This window comes from Aegilops tauschii, chromosome 7 (genome assembly GCF_002575655.3).
Source record: "Aegilops tauschii subsp. strangulata cultivar AL8/78 chromosome 7, Aet v6.0, whole genome shotgun sequence".
In the NCBI taxonomy this organism is placed as follows: Eukaryota; Viridiplantae; Streptophyta; class Magnoliopsida; order Poales; family Poaceae; genus Aegilops; species Aegilops tauschii.
This window is the reverse complement of record NC_053041.3, coordinates 504,609,633-504,637,226: the sequence shown is the minus strand read 5'-3', so window position 1 is coordinate 504,637,226 and position 27,594 is coordinate 504,609,633. Positions and strand designations below refer to the sequence as shown.

Below are 27,594 nucleotides of genomic sequence, written 5' to 3'. Positions count from 1 at the left end.
AAAAAAATGTATTATTTAAAAAAAAATTAGCTCCTCTATGCATCGTATGCTATCCTGCTTGGTGCATCTTTCTTTTGCAAGAGCAAACCTGCACTTTGCAAAGTTTGCTTAAAGGAGCTTGTGTTGTAACTCCTGCAATATGCTTTTAAGCGAATATATGCAGTAATTCAGGGGTTAAATATATATCTGGGAATTCAGTGGCACTGGCTTCTAGGCTTGGTTATGCAGAGGCACAACTGTAGGTGCAGACCAAAGACGGCGAGGACGGCCGTAAGTTGGTGAAAGCGGACGATGCCTAGCTATAAATCTGGAGTGCTCAATCCCAAAGCCAAACTATATTTTGCTGCAGGCCTAGCTAAATCTGCTCAATCCAAAACCAAACTATATTTTGCTGCTTGTTCGTTCGCAACTTTCACGACTCTGGGCGTTTCCGATTGCTCGACATGAGCGGGGCATCGCGTCAGCGCTGCAGTGTGATGCAAGTGCCGAAACAGGTCCGCATCTGCCACATGCTCTGGCCATGGTGCCGCGCTCGCGCCACGCCCCTCATCCTCCAGATCAATTTAAATGTGACTCTACACTGGACACTGCCCACCGGAGTTCGGGTCCTGGACTCTGCGCTCTGTGATCAGGTTGTTTCTTCTATAAAAATAAACCGCAAGCCCTGTAGCTTCAGTGCAAACTGAACCCTATGTCGATTGATATACAGTCAGTAAAGGTGTCTACACAGAATCCCATGGGGAGAAAGGGCCATAATGAGGGCACCAACTAATCAACAACAGCACTCTGCATCCTAAGCTGGGGTCGCGACGATCCAGCCTAAGCACTCCTTTCGAAGAGGCGAATCGGCGAAAATTGCTTTGATGAAATTCCGCATCTGCATAAAGAAAACGGATCAGTTACAAATTAACAATAGTAAAAAGTTTCGGCTTCGATGGATGCTGAACAAATAAGGCCAACAGATACAACAGGGTCAACTGATGTCTGAAAAGAGAACCAGAAACAAAATATTCAAAACTAAAAATGGATCAAACTTGAATTAGTGAGGTATAATAAGTCTGGCTGTGGGCAAAGGCACACAATATTGATTATAACTGGACTGCTGCTCCTAGACAGCATTGAAGGAACAAATACAACAGGGTCAATTGACGCCTGGGAAAAAACTGTTACGTTGGTTATAATTATTTTCGAGAGCTTTGAAGCAAACAAACTACCTAGTGGCTGTAACAGAGACAAAAGTGCACGTTGTTCTGCCAAGGTTGACCACGGTTTTCACATGATATTGTCCATTTTAAAAAAAAATCCTGATAGCAAGCCTTCCATCTCATTCATGTAACCACTTACTCTAAAAGCTTAATTTAGTTCCTTGTCGTGTTGTTTACCAGTAGGCCTCTAAAATGTGCTAAAATAATACTCCCTCCGAAAAAAATGTAAGGTGTTTTTATGCCCTATGCAAAACCAAAAAACATCTTACATTTTGATAAGTATTAACTTAGCAAGTAGGATACACACCAAAGAACACCATGCACAACAATATGATGGCTGGTACTCCCTCCGTCCGGAAATACTTGTCATCAAAATGAATAAAAGGGGATGTATCTAGATGTATTTTAGTTGTAGATACATCCCTTTTTGTCCATTTTGATGACAAGTATTCTCGGACGGAGGGAGTATAACAGTAACAGGTTGTACCAACAACAGATGACCGTCCCTCAAAAAAAAAACAGATGACCGAGCACTATCAAAACTCCATTTAAAGGTAAAAAGAAAAGGAAAGGGGGAACTTGCTCACCTCAGATGATGTGAAACCACAGTTAGCTAGCTCCCCGCTTTCCCAAGCAGCTGTGATGGACTTCAATGACATATCAAGCAACTCTGAGCAACATCAACGTTTTTCAGTATTATTGGAGCGAACATAATAATGTGACATGTTAAATAAGTTCGAAACTAAGAGAAAATTACCTGCTAGTTTTCGGAACTTCTTCAACGATGGTATACTCTCATCCAGCTGGACCCAGGTATGATGATCCAAGAACTTCTCATCATCATCGTTCTCAACCAGGGACAGAAATAGTGAGGAGAGGTTTTCAAGAGCCAAATGTATAAGGCCTTGAAGCTGGAAGTGTATCACATATTAATAAACATCGATAGTGATCAGCTCAAACCTTTCAAGCAGAATATTATTACCTGTAAGGTCTCCTCTGCTGCCATGTCATCTATCAGAAGCATGTCCTTTGTAATTCTAGAAAAGACAGGTCCAAGGACATGAAACATACTTCTCCTGTAAATTGACCTAGGCAGTACCGATTCCCACATAATGTGTATCTTCTCTAAAATGAACACCACCTGGAAGGAGGTCAATATATATCATTAGTTGACAATCTATAATTTATCATTGTTGAGGATTTGGGCACTATATAAATAATACAAACAAATTGAAGGTCCTGAATAATATATGAAGAGAAATTATAGTAGACTTCTCTTTGCCATATTTCTTCTAGGCACAGCTCATATCTTTGGCAACGAGACATACCTGCTCAATACTAAATTTTGCTGATTCACAATGCTGAGATTGGTGCGTGTTCTGAAAACCATCAGCGCCATCTATAGCCTGAAAAATAATGTGACAAACTTGAAATCGGCTTGACTACTTACGACCAGAAATAAATTATGTGAATTCCACAGTTTTCACCGATGATCATTTTATCCCTTCAAGGATGCCATAAAAGGTATAGGGAAATACCTCGCTTAAGTTAGCCGCTGCAAGCTGTATTTGTCTTCTCAGTATACCATCTGCCATCTGGGAGAAGATTGGAGCTAAATCCACAAAAACAACTAGTTTTTGTTGACCACTAGGAAAATCTGCACGGTACTGGACAAAAGCATCAAGAAAGGTTAGAAAAACGCATTGCCGCCTTAAAGACATGCAGATAGCTCCAAAGAAGAAATTTTCTATCAGATATCTAAACAGAAGTGCAGTTGGTTTTAAAATTTATGTGAATCATAATGGAACATTAATCTAGGATGCAAAAACACAAATCTGAGTTCTCTCATCGAACAGTTTTTTTTTTAAACGACCACATAAAGAAAATTTGAAGATAAAGTTAGTATAGAGAACAAAAGGGGGCTGTTTGGTTTGAGGTTATCCTAGCCACAACTAAGGTTAGGCGAAGTGTTGCTAAAACAAATCACCAACACTCTTGTGGCAAAAAGCTGAAAATCTATAATGCGTGGGTTACCAGCCACAGCTATGGCAACCAACCAAACACCCACCGAACAATTTGTGGCATGCCTAAGCTTAGGCTGACCAGACAGACCCTAAGCATGCACATGGGAGGCAATCATTTTCACGTTAATCAGCAACTGAGATAAATGATACTAAAGAACAAATAGCAGGACATACAAACCTCAAATGCAAGACCAAGAATTTCTTGGGACAAATGGTAGAAGTCATTGTGAATGATGGCAGCCACCGGACTGATACTATTGAGTTGCTTCTCTAGCTTTAAAAAAAACACTAAATTTAATCACAATGGTATTAAGTAAACTGACAGTAACGAAAACAAATAACTGAAGAGTAGAATACAGTGGGATCTCGTAATGGGACAACTTCATAATGCAAATCAACGACAGAATTACTGGAGTAAGTTTATCTAAAATATTTGAAACCATAAGAGCACATTGAGTAAGAATGTAAGATCTCATAAGTGCTATCGCATAAGAGCACAACAGGCACATGATGTATGAAATAGTTTACATCGACTAAGTACATCAGGAACACCCCTACTGGTGCAGCATTGCGGTAAAAATAAGAATTAGGGCTTGCAATCCCATGATTAAAGGTGTAATTTATAGTCTAAGTAAACCACGCATGCTAAGGGAAATCATCAAACGATATAGTATAAGGCAAAAGTTATTTCCCGTAAGTTCGCCTTTCACTAAAACTAAATATAACATAAATACAGATCCTTGATACCAAAATACTCTCAGCAGATAAAAAAGGGAATCATCACATATCTTCAATTGTAAGCTTCCTAGAAATATGGAGCTCTCAGCCGGGCTGTGGGTTCATTGTGGGCCCCATGCATCATCGACCTAACAACATTTTTTACCACCTTGGCCTACACCTCGGTTAATTGTGAGCATTCGTTCACGGTGTTCTGGCTCACATGCCACTGTGCTGCTGCATTGCAGATTGGGGCGGGGGAGAGACTGGCGCTGTGGGCTGCGTGTGTAGAGTGATGTCTATGTTTCCTCTCACTGCTATGCTAGCATTTGAGGTTAACTCCAGAACGGTGTCTAAAATAGTGGCGTTGCCCTCTTGCCGCTGGTGGGTTGTCAGACGCATCAGAGTGCAGAGAGGACACTATCGCCTCAGACCTAAGAACCAGGGGCGCCTGGATCTTTATGGAAGAGGACACAACACGAAGACTAAATGGCACAAGCAAGGTAGAGCAAAATCATCTGTATATAGTGTTTGTTGAGTCAAACCAGTTGTATCTACTGGCCAAAGCTGGTGACAGCTGTCCGCGTGTGGAAGTGTGGGCTCTTCAACCATGTCTACGCTTACGATGGATCCCGCAACATGGCCACCCCAACCAAAACCGGAAAACAGCAATACGGAAGGGCCACAAGCGAATAAACAACCAACAGATAAAGAATAAACAACCAACAGATAAACCCTAGAAAGGAACAGCACCTGCTTCTAATAGTATTCTAAGGATGCCTCTATTGAAATAATGTGGATTTTATGCACCTGAGTTATATGTTCATCATCAGAAATTCATTTTTTCAAAAAGGGTAATAATATGTTAATATCAAGATGATACCAAGTACACCCGACCGCTGCAACAACACAATGTAAAGAACTAGTTATCTGAAATCTGAAGAATAGCGGAACTGTTGCAAAATTGTAATAAAATACATTGCATTTGGCTACTAGTTAGCACGTCTAAATAAAATGCACAACTTAATAATGCTCTCAGGAATATCCTAGATGCTCCCAGACACATGATTGTATTATATACATTGCCATCACTGGAGATTTGGTTCAAATGTAAATCTCATGACACTATACCAAATTATCATGCAAAGTTAGTACATGCACAAACCTGAACTGGCACAATAGCCTTATACAAGAGCAAGGCATCCCTAGCAGCATAGCAAAACTCCTTTGCGACTCTTGCGGACGACAAACAAGCATCCTGCACTGATTATACAACAACAGAAATGGGTACATCAAATGATTGAGAAATTTTATAACATGCAAATACTGAAAAGTGGGAGGCGGTATTTGAAAAGGAAAGGTGGTTATGATGAGAAACGATAATGACATGTTACAGTAGTACAAGCAACAAGCAGTTATGCTAATAGATCCAGCGAATCTATAAAAACGATTGTAGAGGCAGGCATACCTTGAGGGCTCCATGGACCAATTTCATTAACTGAAGTGCTGATTTAGATATAAAACACTTCTCTGGCTGGAAAAGTAAATCAACAACAGAATCTCCATGGTCATCTGATGCCTGCAATAGCAAGCACTTCACTACAATGAATCCCACATTATCCTGCTAAGTAATTTTCCAATGGCAAAACATAAATTTTGGTACTCACAAGAGGATTCTTGTAGTCATATTGTACAAGAATGTATCTTGCTTTCACTAAGATCTCATTCCTCTTCCTTACAGCAAAATGAACTTCAACATCATCAACAAATTGGGTTAACTTGCCATCCTTTCTGTCAGGCGAAATAAACATCATACCCCTAAGGGTATTCTCAAATTCAGTTGTACTCCTTATAACATCTTGGAACCCAATCAGCTTGGAGGCCTCATCCGGAACAGCCTGAAAACATAACCCAATGACCAGACCAGTTATTCTGACGTATATAACAGCACTATTTTTGGGAATCATTGTCATTATAGAATAAATCTGGTGGCATCTGTTTCCTTCTACAAATGGAGATTACCAAGCACATGCCCACAAACAAGACAACTGAAGCAAGGAAGCTGAGTTGCTTAGAAGCTGTAATGACAATTAGATCAGTTCAGTCTGATCGTTTCCATTTTTATGATGAAATTCCAAATTGTTTTCAGCATGGGATGAAAAATTCAATCTGCCGTCACATTCTCATCTTTGTGATCAGTTTATACTTTATACTGAGGAATAGAAATTAGAGGGAAATTATGTGTTGTAGTAATTCTAGCGTACTATTCTTGTCTTGTCAAGTTCTCATCATATATACAAGGGAGAAGTGGTCAGTGTTGATAGTAAATTGTTTTCCTCAAACAACCCAGTCACAACTCACAAGTCAATAAATTGAACTATAGTTGATGAAATACAAGAAATATTGCCAGTTCAATGGGCACTGAACAAAGAGGATCAAATAGAGACAAGCATGTGTGTCAGCTGAAGGGCTGCTCGCAAGAAGAAAAACAGCAAATTAACAATTGTCAAACTTTTATTTGTTAAACTAGACGATACCCCGCGCGTTGCTGCGGAGTTGGATATAGAGTTTCTAAATATTGTGTAGACTACTAATTCAGTCATTACAATTTAAACTATGTGAGAAATCTCTGCATAAGCAAAAAATATATCTTAAAATGAAAAGTTATGCATGTCACAATTAAATGCAATGTGATTTAAAACTCACTTAGAATGCTCTAATGCATGTTGAATGGTAGAGGATTCTCATGAGTAGATCGGACAGATGCTAGTGGATCAACCTAGTAAATCTAACGGCTACGACAATTTTGATGATGTGGAAGCACACATGTTGAGATAATTAGAAGTAGTGGGGATCACTCTCTTAGGTATATAGGATAAATATAAGCATACCTCAGAGAGAAAATGTGTGATAACCAGATCAGAAATTCTTGACCAGGTTAACTTTGCAAAGGACTGCGTCCATGTGATATTTTCCACACAAATGAACTTGCGAGCAAACTTGATGACATCAATTATTCTTGAGTAAAGGACTGAACCATCTTTGTAGCCCTTGAATAATAACAAAGCAGTTACATGATTACCCAAAACAACCCAAAAATAAAACAAGAATTAAGCTTACATGGCAGTGTTTTGTCATGAAATCATATTGATTACTTGATGGCTCATAATTCTAGATGTGCAAAGACATAATTTTACACCTACTCCGCAAAAACAGCTTAGTGCTGTTAGAAATGGCATCTTCAACTGAGCTCTTATTTAGCATTCATATTGCAGCAATAACTTGGAATTATAATCAGTAAACCACTGGGAATAAAGCAGATACAGGCCTCTTTGGTTCACAGAATTAAAAGAACGCATGAGTAGGGAAAACATAGGAGTGCAATCCCATGCATTTTTGAATCCCATATAAGATTGAACGCTGCAAGAATTTTCACCAAAGGGCGATTGCTTACCCCAGAAAAACATAGGAATCTTCCCAAGAGATTGGAGTGAATGGAAATTTCCTATGATATGTAGTGCATGGGAAATTCTAGGGAAAAAATCATGTGGATTTCAATTCAACAAATCAAACAATTCAGATATTGAAAATTCTTAAAGGACTAGAATCTTCAAAAATCCTTTGAATCAAAGAGGCCTTAGAAAACAAAACATAACCAATATATATAAAGATAGTTCAGAAGAGACAGCTCTGATGAACCAGTAAACACTACGGAGCGCTTACCTGTAGTTCCTCTGAGGGGACTATATTCAAGACTGATGCTGGGTATGTGGAGCCACTTTTCTCAAGCACTTCTACAGAAACTGTGACAGATATGTTGCTGATTGCTGGAACAAAAACATGCTTTATCATCAAGTCTGCGACTTTTGCCATCCCATAGTCTAGAGAATCAATTATCTGCATATCCAACAACACAAAGGTATGAGAAAGTGGTTCATTTATTACCCAAGCGTTTGTACGAAGGCATTTGACCAAGCTCACTGAACCATTTATTGGTAGAGATAATAACAACCAGAGAATTTGATAGAGCTTCCTAATACATATAGAGAAGCACCCCCTGCATGGAATAAACTGGTTTGGTTTGTTTGGTCTAGTAATATGTAACATATGGCCAATCACAATGTTCTATGGATTCTTAAGAAGACAGCACAAAAATAAAAAATAGTTCAGCGCAGCGAAGAATTAGCAGCTAATCTTTGGTGGGGTATGAGAAGGCCAAATGATAAACTTGTGATGGCACGTAGGAAGAACGTAACTCATGGGGTAAGCATATTTTAAAAGCTGCAAGGGCCTTTAGCTGCTGAATGTGATATATCACTATGTCAGGACTCCAAAAGTGTCCACCATATCCTTTAATGCATAAATCCTTGGCCGATGATACCCTTGGCGATAGTTTTGTACACTATTTAACGATCATAAGAAAAATGCCCATACAGACTAACTAAAAAGTCCAAGGCATATAGCATATGTAAGGCGATAATGTTCTGTTGATCACTAAATTTTGCCTAATCAATCCACTGTCTTCCAAAATTGTAGACTGAAGACAAGTAAACCTTACTTCCAATGCCTGCAGCGCCACACGAAGCTCAACACCGGGCGTTCCACTTGAACTGCCGCTCGGTCCAGCCCTCACCGCTACCTTCCCTCCATCCGGTGCAAACTCGACGCACTCCTCCACATTCTTCGAAAGTCCTACTTGCAGCTGCATCATCATCGGAAACAACCAGCACAGCAGTTAGCACAAACACAAATCCTAGGATGCAAAAGGCACCTCGAACCAGCACACCCCTCACCTCGTCGACGAGCTGCTCCCATTCGCCCCGAAGAAGCCCAAACACGACTGGCTCGTCCCCACCGGATCCAGATCCCTCAGGATTCACCAGGAGGGGCTTGAGCTCGGCGGCGGCAGCGGCAGCATCAAGGGGGTTGGCTGAGGCGCGAGCGGCGCGAAGCCGCGCAGAGAGAGAAGCTACGGAGGATGCGGCAGCGAGGTGCTCCTGGCGCTCGCGGAGCTCGCGGCGGGCCGCTACGAGGCGATCAGAGAGGGACCTGAGGTCGGACAGGTCCGGGGAGGATGAGAGCGGGGAGAGCGCCGACTGCAGGGAGGACTGGAGGGACGCTGACGAGGCCGCGGAGCTGGCGGCTCGGAGGAGCGCGGAGGCGAGCGGCTCGCGGTTGGATGCGGCGAAGGAGAGGGCGGAGGCGTGCAGGTGGTCGGAGCGGTGGCGAAGGTGGTCGATGAGGAGGCGGAGGTCGGGCGCGGATAGCGGGGTGGAGGGGTCGGCGTCGGCGGTGGTCGAGAGAAGGAGCTCGCGAACGTCGTCGGCCATTGCCGGCTCGCCGACGACAGGGATCCGGGAACTCGTGGGAGGAGTTGAGCTGTTGATGACTTTTGGGCCCGTTCGGATCTGCTGCGGCTTCAGCGCTTTTTTTTTTAGCAATCTCGCCAACCTTTATTAACCATACCTTACTTTTATAAAAGGTAGAAAAAGCATTTACAAAAGCTTGCGCGGATGCAAACATCCCTACAAGGTTACAACCCACACCAACCAACACAGTGTTTACAGGGACAAAATGAAGATCTCCCGGCTGGCCTACAAACATGGCGGCCAACCGCGAGCGAGAGAGAATGTTTCGCTAGATTGTGAGCTTCATAGTTTGAGCTCCTAAATTCATGACCTATATTATATGACAAAAAACTAGAAGAACGGTCCGATATCTCACGAAGAACTGCTCCATAAGTGGCTAGCTTGCCATGATGCAGATCATCAACAACCACCTTGCAGTCAGAGGCAACTTGTATATGTCGTGCATATAGATCATCCACTAAGGAGAGTGCTTCTCTTATAGCTAGAGCCTTGAGCGTTTGAGGATCTGTGATGTGCTTGAAAACGATCGCCGAGGCCTCCAGAAAAGTGCCCTGTTGGTCTCTGCAGACCGCACCCACTGCACCATGTCTCCTCACGGCCACTGCACCGTCGACATTGATCTTAACACAACCCTGATTTGGCGGTACCCAAGTTGCACTCCGTATAGCTCTCCGTGGTACCTCTTGCATCTCCCTTCTGTTGACTATCTCCAACTCTGACAGAAACTTATTAATAAACGCAGTTGTAGCGTGTGGATACTGAAAGATATCTTCATGAATTGCCTTTCTTCGTGCAGCCCAAATTGCCCATATGGTTACCACAACACGAATGAACTCAGGAGCATCTAGTATTTCATGTAGAGCAAATAACCAGTCCTTTACGTTTTCCTCTTGGTGTATGATGATTTTCTCGACCAGCTCCTCGGGTGCGAGAGCCCACACGCTCCTAGATAAAGCACAGGAGGGAAGGGCATGTCTCCATGTGTCCCTAGCTCCACACAAGCAGCATGAATCTGTATCGGCCATATGGCGGTGATGGAGAACTTCTCCGCTAGGCATCGAATGCCTTGCGAGTCGTCAGAGGAACATACGAAGCTTTGAGGGTACCTGGATATGCCATATAGTGCTCCAAATTCTGCTGTTCTGCCCCGTGGATGAGCCCTCGGCCTCGTTCCACCACCCCTCTCTGCTTGTCTTCGTTTTCAGTTGTTGAGGAACGCAGTAATTTAAAAAAAATCCTACACACACGCAAGATCCATCTAGGTGATGCATAGCAACGAGAGGGGAGAGTGTTGTCCACGTACCCTCGTAGACCGGAAGCGGAAGCGTTATGACAACGCGGTTGATGTAGTCGTACGTCTTCACGATCTGACCGATCCTAGTACCGAAAGTACGGGACCTCCACGATCTGCACACGTTCAGCTCGGTGACGTCCCACGAATTCTAGGTCCAGCTGAGGTTGAGGGAGAGCTTCGTCAGCACGACGGCGTGATGACGGTGATGATGAAGTTACCAACGCAGGACTTTGCCTAAGCACTACAACGATATGACCGAGGTGAAATCTGTGGAGGGGGGCACCGCACACGGCTAAACAATCAACTTGTGTGTCTATGGGGTGCCCCCTCCCCCGTATATAAAGGAGTGGAGGAGGGGAGGGCCGGCCCTCTCATGGCGCACCCAAGGGGGAAGTCCTACTCCCGGTGGGAGTAGGATTCCCCCTTCCCTAGTTGGAGTAGGAGAGGAAGGAAGGAGGAGAGAGGGAGAAGAAAAGGGGGGCTGGCCCCCCACCCCAATTCGGATTGGGCTTGGGGGGGCGCGCCCCCACCTTGGCCGCCTCCTCCTCTCTCCCACTAAGGCCCAATAAGGCCCATATACTCCCCGGGGGGTTCCGGTAACCCCCCGGTACTCCGGTAAATGCCCGAACTCATCCGGAACCATTCCGATGTCCAAACATAGCATTCCAATATATCGATCTTTATGTCTCGACCATTTCAAGACTCCTCGTCATGTCCGTGATCGCATCCGGGACTCCGAACAACCTTCGGTACATCAAAACACATAAACTCATAATACTAATCGTCATCGAACATTAAGCGTGCGGACCCTACGGGTTCGAGAACTATGTAGACATGACCGAGACTCGTCTCTGGTCAATAACCAATAGCGGAACCTGGATGCTCATATCGGTTCCTACATATTCTACGAAGATCTTTATCGGTCAAACCGCATAACAACATACGTTGTTCTCTTTGTCATCGGTATGTTACTTGCCCGAGATTCGATCGTCGGTATCTCAATACCTAGTTCAATCTCGTTACCGGCAAGTCTCTTTACTCGTTTCGTAATGCATCATCCCGCAACTAACTCATTAGTCACATTGCTTGCAAGGCTTATAGTGATGTGCATTACCGAGAGGGCCTAGAGATACCTCTCCGACAATCGGAGTGACAAATCCCAATCTCGATTTATGCCAACTCAACAAACACCATTGGAGACACCTGTAGAGCATCTTTATAATCACCCGGTTACGTTGTGACGTTTGATAGCACACAAAGTGTTCCTCCGGTATTTGGGAGTTGCATAATCTCATAGTCATAGGAACTTGTATAAGTCATGAAGAAAGCAATAGGAACAAACTCAACGATCATCGTGCTAAGCTAACAGGTGGGTCAAGTCAATCACATCATTCTATAATGATGTGATCCCGTTAATCAAATGACAACTCATGTCTATGGCTAGGAAACTTAACCATCTTTGATTCAACGAGCTAGTCAAGTAGAGGCATACTAGTGACACTCTGTTTGTCTATGTATTCACACATGTATTAAGTTTCCGGTTAATACAATTCTAGCATGAATAATAAACATTTATCATGATATAAGGAAATATAAATAACAACTTTATTATTGCCTCTAGGGCATATTTCCTTCAGTCTCCCACTTGCACTAGAGTCAATAATCTAGATTACACAGAATGATTCTAACACCCATGGAGTCTTGATGCTGATCATGTTTTGCTCGTGAGAGAGGCTTAGTCAACGGGGTCTGCAACATTTAGATCCGTATGTATCTTACAAATCTCTATGTCTCCCTCCTTGACTTGATCGCGGATGGAATTGAAGTGTCTCTTGATGTGCCTGGTTCTCTTGTGAAATCTGGATTCCTTTGCCAAGGCAATTGCACCAGTATTGTCACAAAAGATTTTCATTGGACCCGATGCACTAGGTATGACACCTAGATCGGATATGAACTCCTTCATCCAGACTCCTTCATTTGCTGCTTCCAAAGCAGCTATGTACTCCGCTTCACACGTAGATCCCGCCACGACGCTTTGCTTAGAACTGCACCAACTTACAACTCCACCGTTCAATATAAATACGTATCCGGTTTGTGACTTAGAGTCATCCGGATCAGTGTCAAAGCTTGCATCGACGTAACCATTTACGACGAGCTCTTTGTCACCTCCATAAACGAGAAACATATCCTTAGTCCTTTTCAGGTATTTCAGGATGTTCTTCACCGCTGTCCAGTGATCCACTCCTGGATTACTTTGGTACCTCCCTGCTAAAACTAATAGTAAGGCACACATCAGGTCTGGTACACAACATTGCATACATGATAGAACCTATGGCTGAAGCATAGGGAATGACCTTCATTTTCTCTCTATCTTCTGCAGTGGTCGGGCATTGAGTCTGACTCAACTTCACACCTTGTAACACAGGCAAGAACCCTTTCTTTGCTTGATCCATTTTGAACTTCTTCAAAACTTTATCAAGGTATGTGATGCGGAGCATCCCTCGACTACCCGCACCGACACTCCATCACCACCGCAAGCACCAAGAGGGCCAATGACAAGAGCACGCGCACGCAACATCGAGAACGAGGTGAACTCTTTCCTACTCAAGTCTCATTTGGATTCATGTGAGAATTGGATTCTACCTCAAACGGAAACATTGTTCATTCTTAGGTACGAGGAAGATGACCGTGAGAAGGAGAGGAAGGAGACTCTAGCGACCACGGAGCAAGGGAAAGAAGAGAAGAAGGAGAAGAGTGAAGAAGAGAGCAAGGAGGCGAAACCCCCTGGACACCCCGGTTGCCCGGCCCCCCAACACCGGGTGCGCGGTCCCTCCTCCCCTGGGCGCTGCTACACCCGCCCCGGGTGCCCGGCCACTTGGGCTCCGGGTGCCCGGGCCCCTCGCCAGCCGCCTGCCACCCCTCCCCGGGTGCCCGGGACTTGGGCCCTCGGGTGCCCGGCCGTCGCCCCGCCAGCCGCTGGGTGCCACCCCGGGTGCCCGGGCTTGAGGCCCCGGGTGCCCGGCCCACGCCCCAGCCGACCTCCTGCTGCACCCCCGGGTGCCCGGGCCTTGGGCCCTCGGGTGCCCGGCCTCTCCCAGCCGCACCTCTGTGTAGGCCGGGTGCCCGGCCCCAAGTGCCCCGGGTGCCCGGACCCCTCCGGGACAGCTCGTGTTTTTTTGGGTTTTGCCCATGTAACCCCTCTCCCCCTCCTAGTCCGTCCCTAGACTATAAGTATCTATCTCCTAGGTCATTTATGGGTTAGCAAAGTATTTTAGAACACCAAAGAGAGCTTTGCTCCTTGTATCCTCCTCCTCTTGGAGATCAAGACCCCTCTTTGGGAAGAATCCTTGGGATTATCAAGCCCTCCTCTTGAAGGAGATCAAGATCAAGACCTCACCTAGTGGGAAGAACTTACCTAGTGCTATTTTCCTTGAATTGTTCATGTAATCTTGTGGATCTCATGTATGCTACTCTAGTGGATGTGATATTTGGGTTTGTTTGAGTGATTTGTGCCTTGTGTTCTTGAGTTTTCTTCCTCCTTTTCCCCCTCCAAGTGTGAAAAGATCCCCCCTAGGGTTTCATCCTACAACAGTATGTGCTTTGTGAAAGTCCAATTAAGCGTCTTGATCTATCTCTATAGATCTTGATGCCCGATATATAAGCAGCTTCACCGAGGTATTTCATTGAAAAACTCTTATTCAAGCATCCTTTTATGCTATCCAGAAATTCTATATCATTTCCAATCAACAATATGTCATCCACACATAATATTAGAAATGCTACAGAGCTCCCACTCACTTTCTTGTAAATACAGGCTTCTCCAAAAGTCTGTATAAAACCATATGCTTAGATCACACTATCAAAACGTTTATTCCAACTCCGAGATGCTTGCGCCAGTCCATAAATGGATCGCTGGAGCTTGCACACTTTGTTAGCATCCTTTGGATTGATAAAACCTTCGGGTTGCATCATATACAACTCTTCTTCCAGAAATCCATTCAGGAATGCAGTCTTTACATCCATTTGCCAAATTTCATAATCATAAAATGCAGCAATTGCTAACATGATTCGGACGGACTTAAGCATCGCTACGGGTGAGAAGGTCTCATCGTAGTCAACTCCTTGAACTTGTCGAAAACCTTTTGCAACAAGTCGAGCTTATTAGACAGTAACATTACCGTCAGCGTCAGTCTTCTTCTTGAAGATCCATTTATTCTCGATGGCTTGCCGATCATCGGGCAAGTCAACTAAAGTCCACACTTTGTTCTCATACATGGATCACATCTCAGATTTCATGGCCTCAAGCCATTTCACGGAATCTGGGCTCATCATCACTTCCTCATAGTTCGTAGGTTCGTCATGGTCAAGTAACATGACCTCCAAAACTGGATTACCGTACCACTCTCGTGTGGATCTTACTCTGGTTGACCTACGAGGTTCAATAGTAACTTGATTTGAAGTTACATGATCATCATCATTAGCTTCCTCACTAATTTGTGTAGTAGTCACAGGAACTGATTTCTGTGATGAACTACTTTCCAATAAGGGAGCAGGTACAGTTACCTCATCAAGTTCTACCTTCCTCCCACTCACTTCTTTCGAGAGAAAATCCTTCTCTAGAAAGGATCCATTCTTAGCAACGAATGTCTTGCCTTCGGATCTGTGATAGAAGGTATACCCAACAGTCTCCTTTGGGTATCCTATGAAGACACATTTCTCCGATTTGGGTTAGAGCTTATCAGGTTGAAGCTTTTTCACATAAGCATCGCAGCCCCAAACTTTAAGAAACGACAACTTGGGTTTCTTGCCAAACCACAGTTCATAAGGTGTCGTCTCAACGGAATTAGATGGTGCCCTATTTAACGTGAATGCAGCTGTCTCTACAGCATAACCCCAAAACGATAGTGGTAAATCAGTAAGAGACATCATAGATCGCACCATATCTAATAAAGTACGATTACGATGTTCGGACACACCATTACGTTGTGGTGTTCCGGATGGCGTGAGTTGCGGAACTATTCCACATTGTTTCAAATGAAGACCAAACTCGTAACTCAAATATTCTCCTCCATGATCAGATCGTAGAAACTTTATTTTCTTGTTACGATGATTTTCCACTTCACTCTAAAATTCTTTGAACTTTTTAAATGTTTCAGACTTATGTTTCATCAAGTAGATATACCCACATCTGCTCAAATCATCTGTGAAGGTCAGAAAATAACGATACCCGCCACGAGCCTCAATGTTCATCGGACTACATACATCAGTACATATGATTTCCAATAAATCTGTTGCTCGCTCCATTGTTCCGGAGAACGGAGTTTTAGTCATCTTGCCCATGAGGCATGGTTCACAAGTACGAAGTGATTCATAATCAAGTGATTCCAAAAGTCCATCAGAATGGAGTTTCTTCATGCGCTTTACACCAATATGACCCAAACGGTAGTGCCACAAATAAGTTGCACTATCATTATCAACTCTGCATCTTTTGGCTTCAATATTATGAATATGTGTGTCACTACTATCGAGATTCAACAAAAATAGAGCACTCTTCAAGGGTGCATGACCATAAAAGATATTACTCATATAAATAGAACAACCATTATTCTCTGATTCAAATGAATAATCGTCTAGCATCAAACAAGATCCAGATATAATGTTCATGCTTAACGCTGGCACCAAATAACAATTATTCAGGTCTAAAACTAATCCCGAAGGTCGATGTAGAGGTAGCGTGCCGACGGCGATCACATCGACTTTGGAACCATTTCCCACGCGCATCGTCACCTCGTCCTTAGCCAATCTTTGCTTAATCCGTAGTCCCTGTTTCGAGTTGCAAATATTAGCAACAGAACCAGTAACAAATACCCAGGCATTAGTGCGAGCATTAGTAAGGTACACATCAATAACATGTATATCACATATACCTTTGTTCACCTTGCCATCCTTCTTATCCGCCAAATACTTGGGGCAGTTCCGCTTCCAGTGACCAGTGCCTTTGCAGTAGAAGCACTCAGTCTCAGGCTTAGGTCCAAACTTGGGCTTCTTCACTTGAGCAGCAACTTGCTTGCCGTTCTTCTTGAAGTTCCCCTTCTTCCCTTTACCCTTTTTCTTAAAACTGGTGGTCTTGTTGACCATCAACACTTGATGCTGCTTCTTGATTTCTATCTCCGCAGCCTTTAGCATTGCGAAGAGCTCGGGAATCGTCTTATCCATCCCTTGCATGTTAAAGTTCATCACGAAGCTCTTGTAGCATGGTGGCAGTGATTGAAGAACTCTGTCAATGACACTATCATCAGGAAGATTAACTCCCAGCTGAGTCAAGTGGTTGTGGTACCCAGACATTCTGAGTATATGTTCACTGACAGAACTATTCTCCTCCATTTTGCAGCTGTAGAACTTATTGGAGACTTCATATCTCTCAATCCGGGCATTTGCTTGAAATATTAACTTCAACTCCTGGAACATCTCATATGCTCCATGACGTTCAAAACGATGTTGAAGTCCCGGTTCTAAGCCGTAAATCATGGCACATTGAACTATCGAGTAGTCATCAGCTTTGCTTTGCCAGACGTTCTTAACGTCATCAGCAGCATCTGCAGTAGGCCTGGCACCTAGCGGTGCTTCCAGGACGTAATTCTTCTGTGCAGCAATGAGGACAATCCTCAAGTTACAGACCCAGTCCGTGTAGTTTCTACCATCATCTTTCAACTTAGCTTTCTCTAGGAACGCATTAAAATTCAAAGGAGCAGTAGCACGGGCCATTGATCTACAACAACATGGACATGCAAAATACTATCAGGTACTAAGTTCATGATAAATTAAAGTTCAATTAATCATATTACTTAAGAACTCCCACTTAGATAGACATCCCTCTAATCATCTAAGTGATAACGTGATCCAAATCAACTAAACCATATCCGATCATCATGTGAGATGGAGTAGTTTTCAATGGTGAACATCACTATGTTGATCATATCTACTATATGATTCACGCTCGACCTTTCGGTCTTAGTGTTCCGAGGCCATATCTGCATATGCTAGGCTCGTCGAGTTTAACCCGAGTATTCTGCGTGTGCAAATCTGGCTTGCACCCATTGTATGTGAACGTAGAGCTTGTCACACCCGATCATCACGTGGTATCTCGGCACGATGAACTTTTGCAACGGTGCATACTCAGGGAGAACACTTGTACCTTGAAATTTAGTGAGAGATCATCTTATAATGCTACCGCCGAACTAAGCAAAATAAGATGCATAAAGGATAAACATCACATGCAATCAATATGAGTGATATGATATGGCCGTCATCATCTGTGCCTTTGATCTCCATCGTCACCGGCGCGACACCTTGATCTCCGTCGTAGCATCGTTGTCGTCTCGCCAACTATTGCTTCTACGACTATCGCTACCGCTTAGTGATAAAGTAAAAATAATTACAGGGTGATTGCATTGCATAGAATAAAGCGACAACCATATGGCTCCTGCCAGTTGCCGATAACTCTATTACAAAACATGATCATCTCATACAATAAAATTTAGCATCATGTCTTGACTATATCACATCACAACATGCCCCTGCAAAAACAAGTTAGACGTCCTCTACTTTGTTGTTGCAAGTTTTACGTGGCTGCTACGGGCTGAGCAAGAACCGTTCTTACCTACGCATCAAAACCACAACGATTTTTTGTCAAGTGTGCTGTTTTAACTTTCAACAAGGACCGGGCGTAGTCACACTCGATTCAACTAAAGTTGGAGAAACTGACACCCGCCAGCCACTTATGTGCAAAGCACGTCGGGAGAACCAGTCTCGCGTAAGCGTAGGCGTAATGTCGGTCCGGGCCGCTTCATCCAACAATACCGCCGAATCAGAGTATGACATGTTGGTAAGCAGTATGACTATTATCGCCCACAACTCTTTGTGTTCTACTCGTGCATATAACATCTACTCATAGACCTGGCTCGGATACCACTGTTGCGGAACGCAGTTATTTCAAAAAATTCCTACGCACACGCAAGATCCATCTAGGTGATTGATACGTCTCCAACGTATAATTTTTTATTGTTCCGTGCTATTATATTATCTATTTTGGATGTTTAATGAGCTTTATTATACACTTTTATATTATTTTTGGGACTAACCTACTAACCGGAGGCCCAGTCCAAATTGCTGTTTTTTGCTTATTTCAGTGTTTCGCAGAAAAGGAATATCAAACGGAATCCAAACGGAATGAAACCTTCGGGAGAGTGATTTTTGGAACAAACGCAATCCAGGAGACTTTGCGTGGACGTCAAGGAAGCAACGAGGCGGCCACGAGGTAGGGAGGCGCGCCCCCACCCTCGTGGGCCCCTCGTGGCTCCCCCAACCGACTTCTTTCGCCTATATATACTCATATACCCCGTGAACATCCGAGAGCACCATGAAACCCTATTTCCACCGCCGCAACCTTCTGTACCCGTGAGATCCCATCTTGGGGCCTTTTCCGGCGCTCCGCCGGAGGGGGAATCGATCACGGAGGGCTTCTACATCAACACCATAGCCTCTCCGGTGATGTGTGAGTAGTTTACCTCAGACCTTCGGGTCCATAGTTATTAGCTAGATGGCTTCTTCTCTCTCTTTGGATCTCAATACAAAGTTCTCCTTGATCTTCTTGGAGATCTATTCGATGTAATTCTTTTTGCGGTGTGTTTGTCGAGATCCGATGAATTGTGGGTTTATGATCAAGATTATCTATGAACAATATTTGAATCTCCTCTGAATTCTTTTATGTATGATTTGTTATCTTTGCAAGTCTCTTCGAATTATCAGTTTGGTTTGGCCTACTAGATTGATCTTTCTTGCAATGGGAGATGTGCTTAGCTTTGGGTTCAATCTTGCGGTGTTCGATCCCAGTGACAGGAAGGGAACCAACATGTATTGTATTGTTGCCAGCGAGGATAAAAAGATGGGGTTTATATCATATTGCTTGATTTTCTCCCTCTACATCATGTCATCTTGCCTAATGCGTTACTCTGTTCTTATGAACTTAATACTCTAGATGCATGCTGGATAGCGGTCGATGTGTGGAGTAATAGTAGTACATGCAGAATCGTTTCGATCTACTTGTCGCAGACGTGATGCCTATATACATGATCATGCCTAGATATTCTCATAACTATGCACTTTTCTATCAATTGCTCAACAGTGATTTGTTCACCCACTGTAATATTTATGCTATCTTGAGAGAAGCCACTAGTGAAACCTATGGCCCCCGGGTCTATTTTCCATCATATTAATCTTCCAACAACTAGCGATTTCTGGCGCCGTTTATTTTGCAATCTTTAACTTTTCAATCTATACAACAAAAATACCAAAAATATTTATCTTATTATCTCTATCAGATCTCACTTTTGCAAGTGGTCGTGAAGGGATTGACAACCCCTTTATCGCATTGGTTGCAAGGTTCTTATTTGTTTGTGCAGGTACGAGGGATTTGCGTGTAGCCTCCTACTGAATTGATACCTTGGTTCTCAAAAACTGAGGGAAATACTTACGCTACTTTGCTGCATCACCCTTTCCTCTTCAAGGGAAAACCAACGCAGTGCTCAAGAGGTAGCAAGAAGGATTTCTGGCGCCGTTGCCGGGGAGTCTACGCACAAGTCAAGACATACCAAGTACCCATCACAAACTCTTATCCCTCACATTACATTATTTGCCATTTGCCTCTCGTTTTCCTCTCCCCCACTTCACCTTTGCCGTTTTATTCGCCCTTTCCGTTCGCCTTCCTCCCGTATGTATCTTTGGTTGTGTTTCCATGTGCCTTCTATTTGCTTCTATCTTTGCTTGCTAAAAATCTATTGATATGGACCCACTTAAAGTGTTCTACTTGGATCATCTTCGATCCTTATGCGCTCGTGCTGAAACCCCAACTAGTCTAGTTGATGGGAAACCTTTAGATGAGCATGCTCATTTTATGCATCACCGTTTGTCTGAAAAAGGGAGACTCTTATGGGATCAAATAAACAGATTGTTGTGTTATGCTTGGAATCTTTGTGAAATTTATGATTTTACTTGTTGCTCTAAGAACCCTAAAAACACCTTCCCTACCTATGTGAGTTTAATGATAATGAATCTTATCTTCTTATGCAAAGGGTGTTTATAGCGAAAGTGCTCTTCTGTGCGCGAGCACAAGTGAGCGCGGTATCCCTCCCGCCCGTCATCTTCGAGATCCACAATCCCACTGGTATCGGCCCAGGTATTCCACCCGTATGTGATTAAATGAACAATCCAACTGGCCCACTTCTGCCCAACGCCGTGAGCTACCTGGGCTCCGGCTCAGCCGATCTACAACGGGGTGGGCTATTACGACTCGGATTCTGGACCAACAACGGCGGCGGCTGATGTCTACTATGCAACCTTCTTCTTGTAGAAGTTGTTGGGCCTCCAAGTGCAGAGGTTTGTAGGACAGTAACAAATTTCCCTCAAGTGGATGACCTAAGGTTTATCAATCCGTGGGAGGCGTAGGTTGAAGATGGTCGATTTCAAACAACCCTGCAACCAAATAACAAAGAGTCTCTTGTGTCCCCAAAACTCCCAATAAAATGGTAAATTGTATAGGTGCACTAGTTCGGCGAAGAGATGGTGATACAAGTGCAATATGGATGGTAGATATAGGTTTTTGTAATCTGAAAATATAAAAACAGCAAGGTAACAAGTGGTAAAAGTGAGCGTAAACGGTATTGCAATGCGTTGAAACAAGGCCTAGGGTTCATACTTTCACTAGTGCAAGTTCTCTCAACAATAATAACATAATTGGATCATATAACTATCCCTCAACATGCAACAAAGAGTCACTCCAAAGTCACTAATAGCGGAGAACAAATGAAGATATTATGGTAGGGTACGAAACCACCTCAAAGTTATCCTTTCTGATCGATCTATTCAAGAGTCCGTAGTAAAATAACATGAAGCTATTCTTTTCGTTCGATCTATCATAGAGTTCATACTAGAATAACACCTTAAGACACAAATCAACCAAAACCCTAATGTCACCTAGATACTCCAATGTCACCTCAAGTATCCGTGGGTATGATTATACGATATGCATCACACAATCTCAGATTCATCTATTCAACCAACACAAAGAACTTCAAAGAGTGCCCCAAAGTTTCTACCGGAGAGTCAAGACGAAAACGTGTGCCAACCCCTATGCATAGGTTCATGGGCGAAACCCGCAAGTTGATCACCAAAACATACATCAAGTGGATCACGTGAATATCCCATTGTCACCACAGATAAGCATGGCAAGATATACATCAAGTGTTCTCAAATCCTTAAAGACTCAATCCGATAAGATAACTTCAAAGGGAAAACTCAATCCATTACAAGAGAGTAGAGGGGGAGAAACATTATAAGATCCAACTATAATAGCAAAGCTCGCGATACATCAAGATCGTGGCAAATCAAGAACACAAGAGGGAGAGATCAAACACATAGCTACAGGTACATACCCTCAGCCCCGAGGGTGAACTACTCCCTCCTCGTCATGGAGAGCGCGCGCCGGGATGATGAAGATGGCCACCGGTGAGGGATCCCCCCTCTGGCAGGGTGCCGGAGCAGGGTCCCGATTGGTTTGTGGTGGCTATAGAGACTTGCGGCGGCGGAACTCCTGATCTATTCTGCTTTCTGGAGGTTTCAGTATTTATAGGATTTTTTGGCGTAGGTCTCACATCAGGGGGGTCTCCGGGTTGTCCACGAGGCAGGGGCCCACGCCCAAGGGGGTGGGCGCGCCCCCCACCCTCGTGGCCAGCCCCGGACTCTCCTGTCCCAACTCTTTTACTCCGGGGGCTTCTTTTGGTCCAGAAAAAATCATCAAAAATTGGCACGTCAATTGGACTCCGTTTGATTTTCCTTTTCTGCAAAACTTAAAAACAAGGAAAAAACAGAAACTGGCACTGCGCTCTAGGTTAATAGGTTAGTCCCAAAAATCATATAAAATAGCATATAAATGCATATAAAATATCCTAAAAGAATAATATAATAGTATGAATACTTCATAAATTATAAATACATTGAAGACGTATCAGCGGCTGTCTAATTTACTGTTGCGCACACAATCTTACCGGACCATCACGTGGATGAGTTGGTCTCTCAATCTGTACTCTGTCTTAGCGCAAGCCTCGTGATTTTGCTAGTCAAACCACTTGTGGTGTCCTGTCGTACCGAAGATCAAATTTGGTGTCCTGCCACGTTCGTATGGTTAGTTAAGCTCTGTTTTGTTTATTAAGCCACGTGGTGTGATGTACTAGTAAAGATCAAATGTGCTGTGGCATGTAATCTGTGACTAATGGAAATCAATCAGCACCAATAAATCAGTTCCCACGACAGCGTTTATTATTATTATTTTCCTGCTGCCTGCACGCTCTGGTTCATGTGTGCTTACAAGCTACAACTCCTGCAGTTCATCATTTACATTTGAGGGAGTAATCAGCTCAGCATGTACACATATATTTTTGTACCACACACACACACACTACAATCATGATGTGCCTCTTGTATTCGGTGCAAACTTATTCTCTCTCTTTTTCACCATACCTGCTGCTGGACTTGCATATGAATGATGTAAGGTTCAACTACATGTAAATATTCAGGTTCCACTGTTGCAATTGGGGCATTGAAACTTCAACCCCTGTCCACAGAACCAGTTTTGTTAGTGTTAACCACACATCACTTTTCACTGCAGAAATTGAATTTTAGTAAATCACTTTCTGCTCCACATCGGACACGCACCTCGCACACTTTGACACTTATGACGGGAACCCTTCTTGCCGGTTACCTGGACGAGAAAACCACAAACTATTAAGCCAGCAAAATTCGTCACTGAAATTACTGGCTTATACGAATGACCAGCACAAGTGCATACCATTCATTTGTTGGACTCTTTCATGCTGCCTTAACACTCTTGCATCTTCCTAGATATCCTAGCAAACCTGGTTGGCATGTCTTCATCACTGTCCGAAGACTCTAGATCACTTTCCTCCATTGGACCCTATCCCTTATCGTTTGGAGCAATTTGAAATCTTGGCCTGCGACGGAGTGCCTCCTTGCCAGTTACATCTATGCAAACTCCACGCTCAGGCTCCACTTCCATTCTCTGCATCACATGATTCACATCTACAGAAATTGTACACAAGCAACAAAGTTACAAAATAAAAAAAAGTTACCCTCTGACGCGTGAGGATTATATAATAGGAACTTACTGTTGGCTTGGGGTGCTAACATAGTTTGCTCACGTTCCGTTTTGACAGTCTCTTGTTCAGCATTTGGCACCACATCTGCATAGATAGATGGCACACGTTACTAATGAATTTAACTGAAGAAGTCATATTCAAATATGCATCAAGATTCATTTGCTTGTACTAACCCATATCACCCGTGCCGTGGGGCTGCTGCTTGGGCTCAGTATTTGCCATGTTTGCAACACTATCAATGTTTGCCATGTCAGTCCGAGGAATATCAGCTGGGGGGCTCCAAAAAAGCTGGTATCAAGATTACAATTAGTTAGTACCGGAATTAGACAAACTGAGACTAACGTACATCTAAGGCGAACACACTGACTGTGCATGCATTATCCGCCATCAGAGGATGCAATTCCTAATGTCACGAGTCCATGTAACCCCGGGCCTAGTCTGCATTTTCACATCCAGTCCTCAACCATGTTAGTATCTCACCCAACCACTCATTTTTTTAAACCACACTAGTAGTGGTGCTTACCCTACAGAACCCTGGGTTATCTCTTAACATTTGGATTAATTTCTTCACCATTAGAGAACTATACGCAGAGATCCTTGGAATTAGATTTGATCTACGGTTTGCAGCGCCGAAGTACAGCCAGTTACACAAATGGTTTTATTCTTCCGCTTCAGACCTGTTAGAATTGTTTTTGGTGCACTCCCTCCCATCATCCAGATGAACTTTGTGAAAACTGAAAACCCACTCAAATATGTCTCCACCTTCTCATCATGGACCAAAACCCCAGCCAGGAAGATGCTCTGAAAATGATTATTCACACCTCTGTATGTCACGTCGAAGCTGACAACATCTCCAAAGAATGTGTACTGCAACCTGCTGCTCCCTTTTGCCCACATCAAAGTTGTTATCCGATCATCCTTGTCCGCTTGTACACGATAGGTGAAGTGTGGATATCTTGAGCCGAGTTCTGCGAAAACCTCCATAGTTTTCCTCGCATCATCTTCTGCTTTGCTCTCTGCTGATTTTACCACACAAATTCTTCAGAGCTCGTTTTGTGAAAGGCACCTTCTCCATTGAGCCAAAAAAAACTTCCGACAATGCTATATACTTTGGCTAGATTCACATTGTTCTGATGCAATTGCTCAACCAAGTCTCTGTTGTAGACGTCGATGTGCTTGTGTGAAGGCCAGTGTATTGTCTGCCCATGTCGTAGACAGTGATGTGCTTGTGTGAAGGCTGTGATGCTCGTGATGCTCAGCTATGTACCAACCATTGTCCTTTGAACGGAGCAACATTATCAGTGCAGGGCACTCGCATCGGCAAGCTCTACTGTTCTCAACTCCAGCTTTTCCCTGTAAAATCATAATCAAACAAGTACCACGTGTCAGGTTTAACAAAATCCAGGGGCAAACTGCTGAATACAAATCAGTCCAGGAAGGTTATATCAATGCGTACCGCACAACCACAAACAGTTTCTTGCATGCCCTTTGTACTCTCCACATTCAGTCTACTCTTCCCGTACCTTATTCCAAACCCCTTCTCCCACGAGTAAAGGTTGTAGAAATCATAGGCTTCACCGAGTGTATCAAAGCTTGTGCCCAATGCAGGCACAATTACAATGTCACCTCGCTTCTGAGTGAATCCGTGAATTGTCTTCTCAAGGGCGCTGGGCCGTCCATGGCAAGGTGCCCTCTCCGGAGCAACAGCTCCAATTCTGACCCTGCAGTTTGATTACTCAATCTGTCATGCATGTCTTGCTGAACAAACTGATTGATGCTATTTTCTTTCTACATTCAGTGGACCATCCTTTTCGATCTCACATTCTTTCGCTTTATCCACAAGCCACGACCCCTAGCATTGTTTTGTTCCCCTCAAGCTGCATATCAGAAACCTTCCCAACTAAATTTTGGTATCCTGATATAGGACTGCTTTGCTCTCTCGTGTTTCATGAATGACCAATTTTTATTCACCATGTCAAACAAGCCCGCCTTTTAGTCCACGCTCTAACTTATATTCTTACTTTCCCTGTATTCCATGATCTAAGTTTCTAACTAATAGTTTCCAGCTCATTTCCGCTATCTATCCCCTACTATCAGAATCCAGTATCCATAAAGAAATACTAACACTGATATGCTTTCTGTTAACCATCTATTCCTGCTAGTTTGCAAAGTACTGCCTAAGAGGGAACACAAGCGTTTCCAAAAAATGTTGTATACAACTATTCCAATTTTCCCATTATCTACTCATTCCAAAAAAAATCATATACAGCCTGCTACTAAACTGGCCTGACGGCACACAAGTTAGACTGTGGAATTTGTATAGTACACTCAAAAGCGGACAAACACCATTAGCCAATAGATTACTTGCGAGACCAGCCAGGAGTTTTTGGATCAATTTGACCTATAGATTGCTCAGATGCTTGCGGTTCATCATCCCCCTCGGCTCCGGCTACCACATCCGCCGCACATATCTGCCCGCCAATGCTACCGGTGGCCATTGGGGGCAGTTCTTCGGTTCCTGTCGCCAAAGCTGGGTAGAGCTGCGGCTCCAATGGTAGCTCGTTGTCGTTCACCTCTTTCATCACCACGGTCCTGCAGTCCACCAAATCCATGGATCAGAGGCACGGATCCATTGCAGAATCCACAAGCAGGAACTCTCTTGAGACGGGGAGGGGGGGGGGGGGGGGGGGGTTGGGGGGGGGGGGGGGGGACCGGGCAGGGGATTTGGTTTACCTCCTAATCGGTTGCATGAGGAACTCCATCCCGGCCTCCGGGGATCGCCACCGTGTATTCCTTCCGCCGCAGATCTCAGTGGGCGTCAATGGCGATGCAAGAAAACAGGGCCACGGGTGGGAGAGACCTCTTGAGCCACGGATCGGGAGTAGAAGGCAGACCCGAGCCACGGCTCAGGGAATCTCCCGTCACAGCCCCCAACCGCGGCCTCCATCACCGGCGGTTCGTACGCCGCAGCCCCATACGGTATTCCTTCCTCGCGTGAATTAAAAAGGAACGAACAGCTGGCGAGCCACAAATCTCCAAGCCCCATCGAGCCGTCCTGATAACAGGAGCACATGTGCTCGCGACCAGAACAACCACGTCCTGTTTATAGTTACTATGATATCGAGCAAATTGAAGAATTTGTTGCTTTTAAGGGTGCTTATGAAGTTGCTTCTTTAATTGAAAAATATGATATTACTCTCTACGAATCTGAAAGTTTTGACATACTTAAATATTCCTATGAAAACTATGCTCATAATGTCTATGTGAAAGAATTTATTGAGAGAATGACCGTTGCTTTGGAAGAAAATAATGATATGCATGAATCTATAGATAATGATGATTCCGATGATTTGATTGAAATTTCCCTTGATGCACATGATGCTTTCTATTCTTGTGGCCATGATGCCAATATTTCTGAAGACGAATTTGCTATAGTTCCTTATGTTAAACATGAGATCGTTGCTATTGCGCCCATACTTGATAGTTTCTTTGATGAAAAGCGTGATTGCAATGATGTTATTATAAATTCTCTTGAAGTCAATTGTGCTAATAATATGGAAAACCCTAAGCTTGGGGATGCTAGTTTTGCTATGTCTACTACTTGTTGCAATGATCATGATTGGGGTGATTCTTCTTATGATCTTGAACATTTATTTAAGCCCCATGATGAATATGAGATTGATAATAGTGTTTGCAATAATATTGAAAGTGGGTTTGGAAGAGTGTCAACTTTAGATCCCACATATTTGGAGAATG

At 43.7% G+C, this 27,594-nt stretch overlaps 2 protein-coding genes across 19 annotated transcripts; both read right to left on the bottom strand.

The window, feature by feature from the left end:
* Positions 1-623: 623 nt before the first annotated feature.
* On the bottom strand, positions 624-9,393 carry LOC109780272 (centromere/kinetochore protein zw10 homolog). 2 transcript variants are annotated; one of them, XM_020338861.4, is made up of 14 exons: positions 8,740-9,393; positions 8,505-8,648; positions 7,670-7,843; positions 6,838-6,996; positions 5,614-5,844; positions 5,415-5,525; positions 5,112-5,204; positions 3,408-3,503; positions 2,744-2,872; positions 2,534-2,611; positions 2,188-2,346; positions 1,963-2,116; positions 1,793-1,875; positions 624-877 (listed from the first exon to the last, which is right to left on the bottom strand). In XM_020338861.4, exons 1-14 carry the CDS (start codon positions 9,274-9,276, stop codon positions 794-796), a joined length of 2,232 nt encoding a protein of 743 aa, XP_020194450.1. In that variant the 5' UTR covers positions 9,277-9,393; the 3' UTR covers positions 624-793. The 2 variants fall into 2 exon arrangements, with proteins under 2 accessions (XP_020194450.1, XP_040250293.1); XM_040394359.3 differs by having other exon boundaries at positions 5,415-5,540; positions 8,740-9,385.
* Positions 9,394-21,921: 12,528 nt separating this feature from the next.
* On the bottom strand, positions 21,922-26,957 carry LOC109780271 (uncharacterized). Of its 17 annotated transcripts, none has more exons than XM_073504892.1 (11): positions 26,572-26,867; positions 26,240-26,430; positions 25,295-25,559; positions 24,362-25,191; positions 24,206-24,276; positions 24,012-24,126; positions 23,848-23,922; positions 23,511-23,761; positions 23,378-23,423; positions 23,183-23,276; positions 21,922-22,830 (listed from the first exon to the last, which is right to left on the bottom strand). In XM_073504892.1, the coding sequence occupies exons 5-8, from the start codon at positions 24,224-24,226 to the stop codon at positions 23,637-23,639; spliced, it is 336 nt and encodes a 111-aa protein (XP_073360993.1). In that variant the 5' UTR covers positions 24,227-24,276; positions 24,362-25,191; positions 25,295-25,559; positions 26,240-26,430; positions 26,572-26,867; the 3' UTR covers positions 21,922-22,830; positions 23,183-23,276; positions 23,378-23,423; positions 23,511-23,636. The 17 variants fall into 17 exon arrangements, with proteins under 17 accessions (XP_073360993.1, XP_073360981.1, XP_073360996.1 ...); XM_073504880.1 differs by having other exon boundaries at positions 26,203-26,430; positions 26,572-26,862; XM_073504895.1 differs by having other exon boundaries at positions 23,511-23,741; positions 24,206-25,191; positions 26,203-26,430.
* Positions 26,958-27,594: the final 637 nt, after the last annotated feature.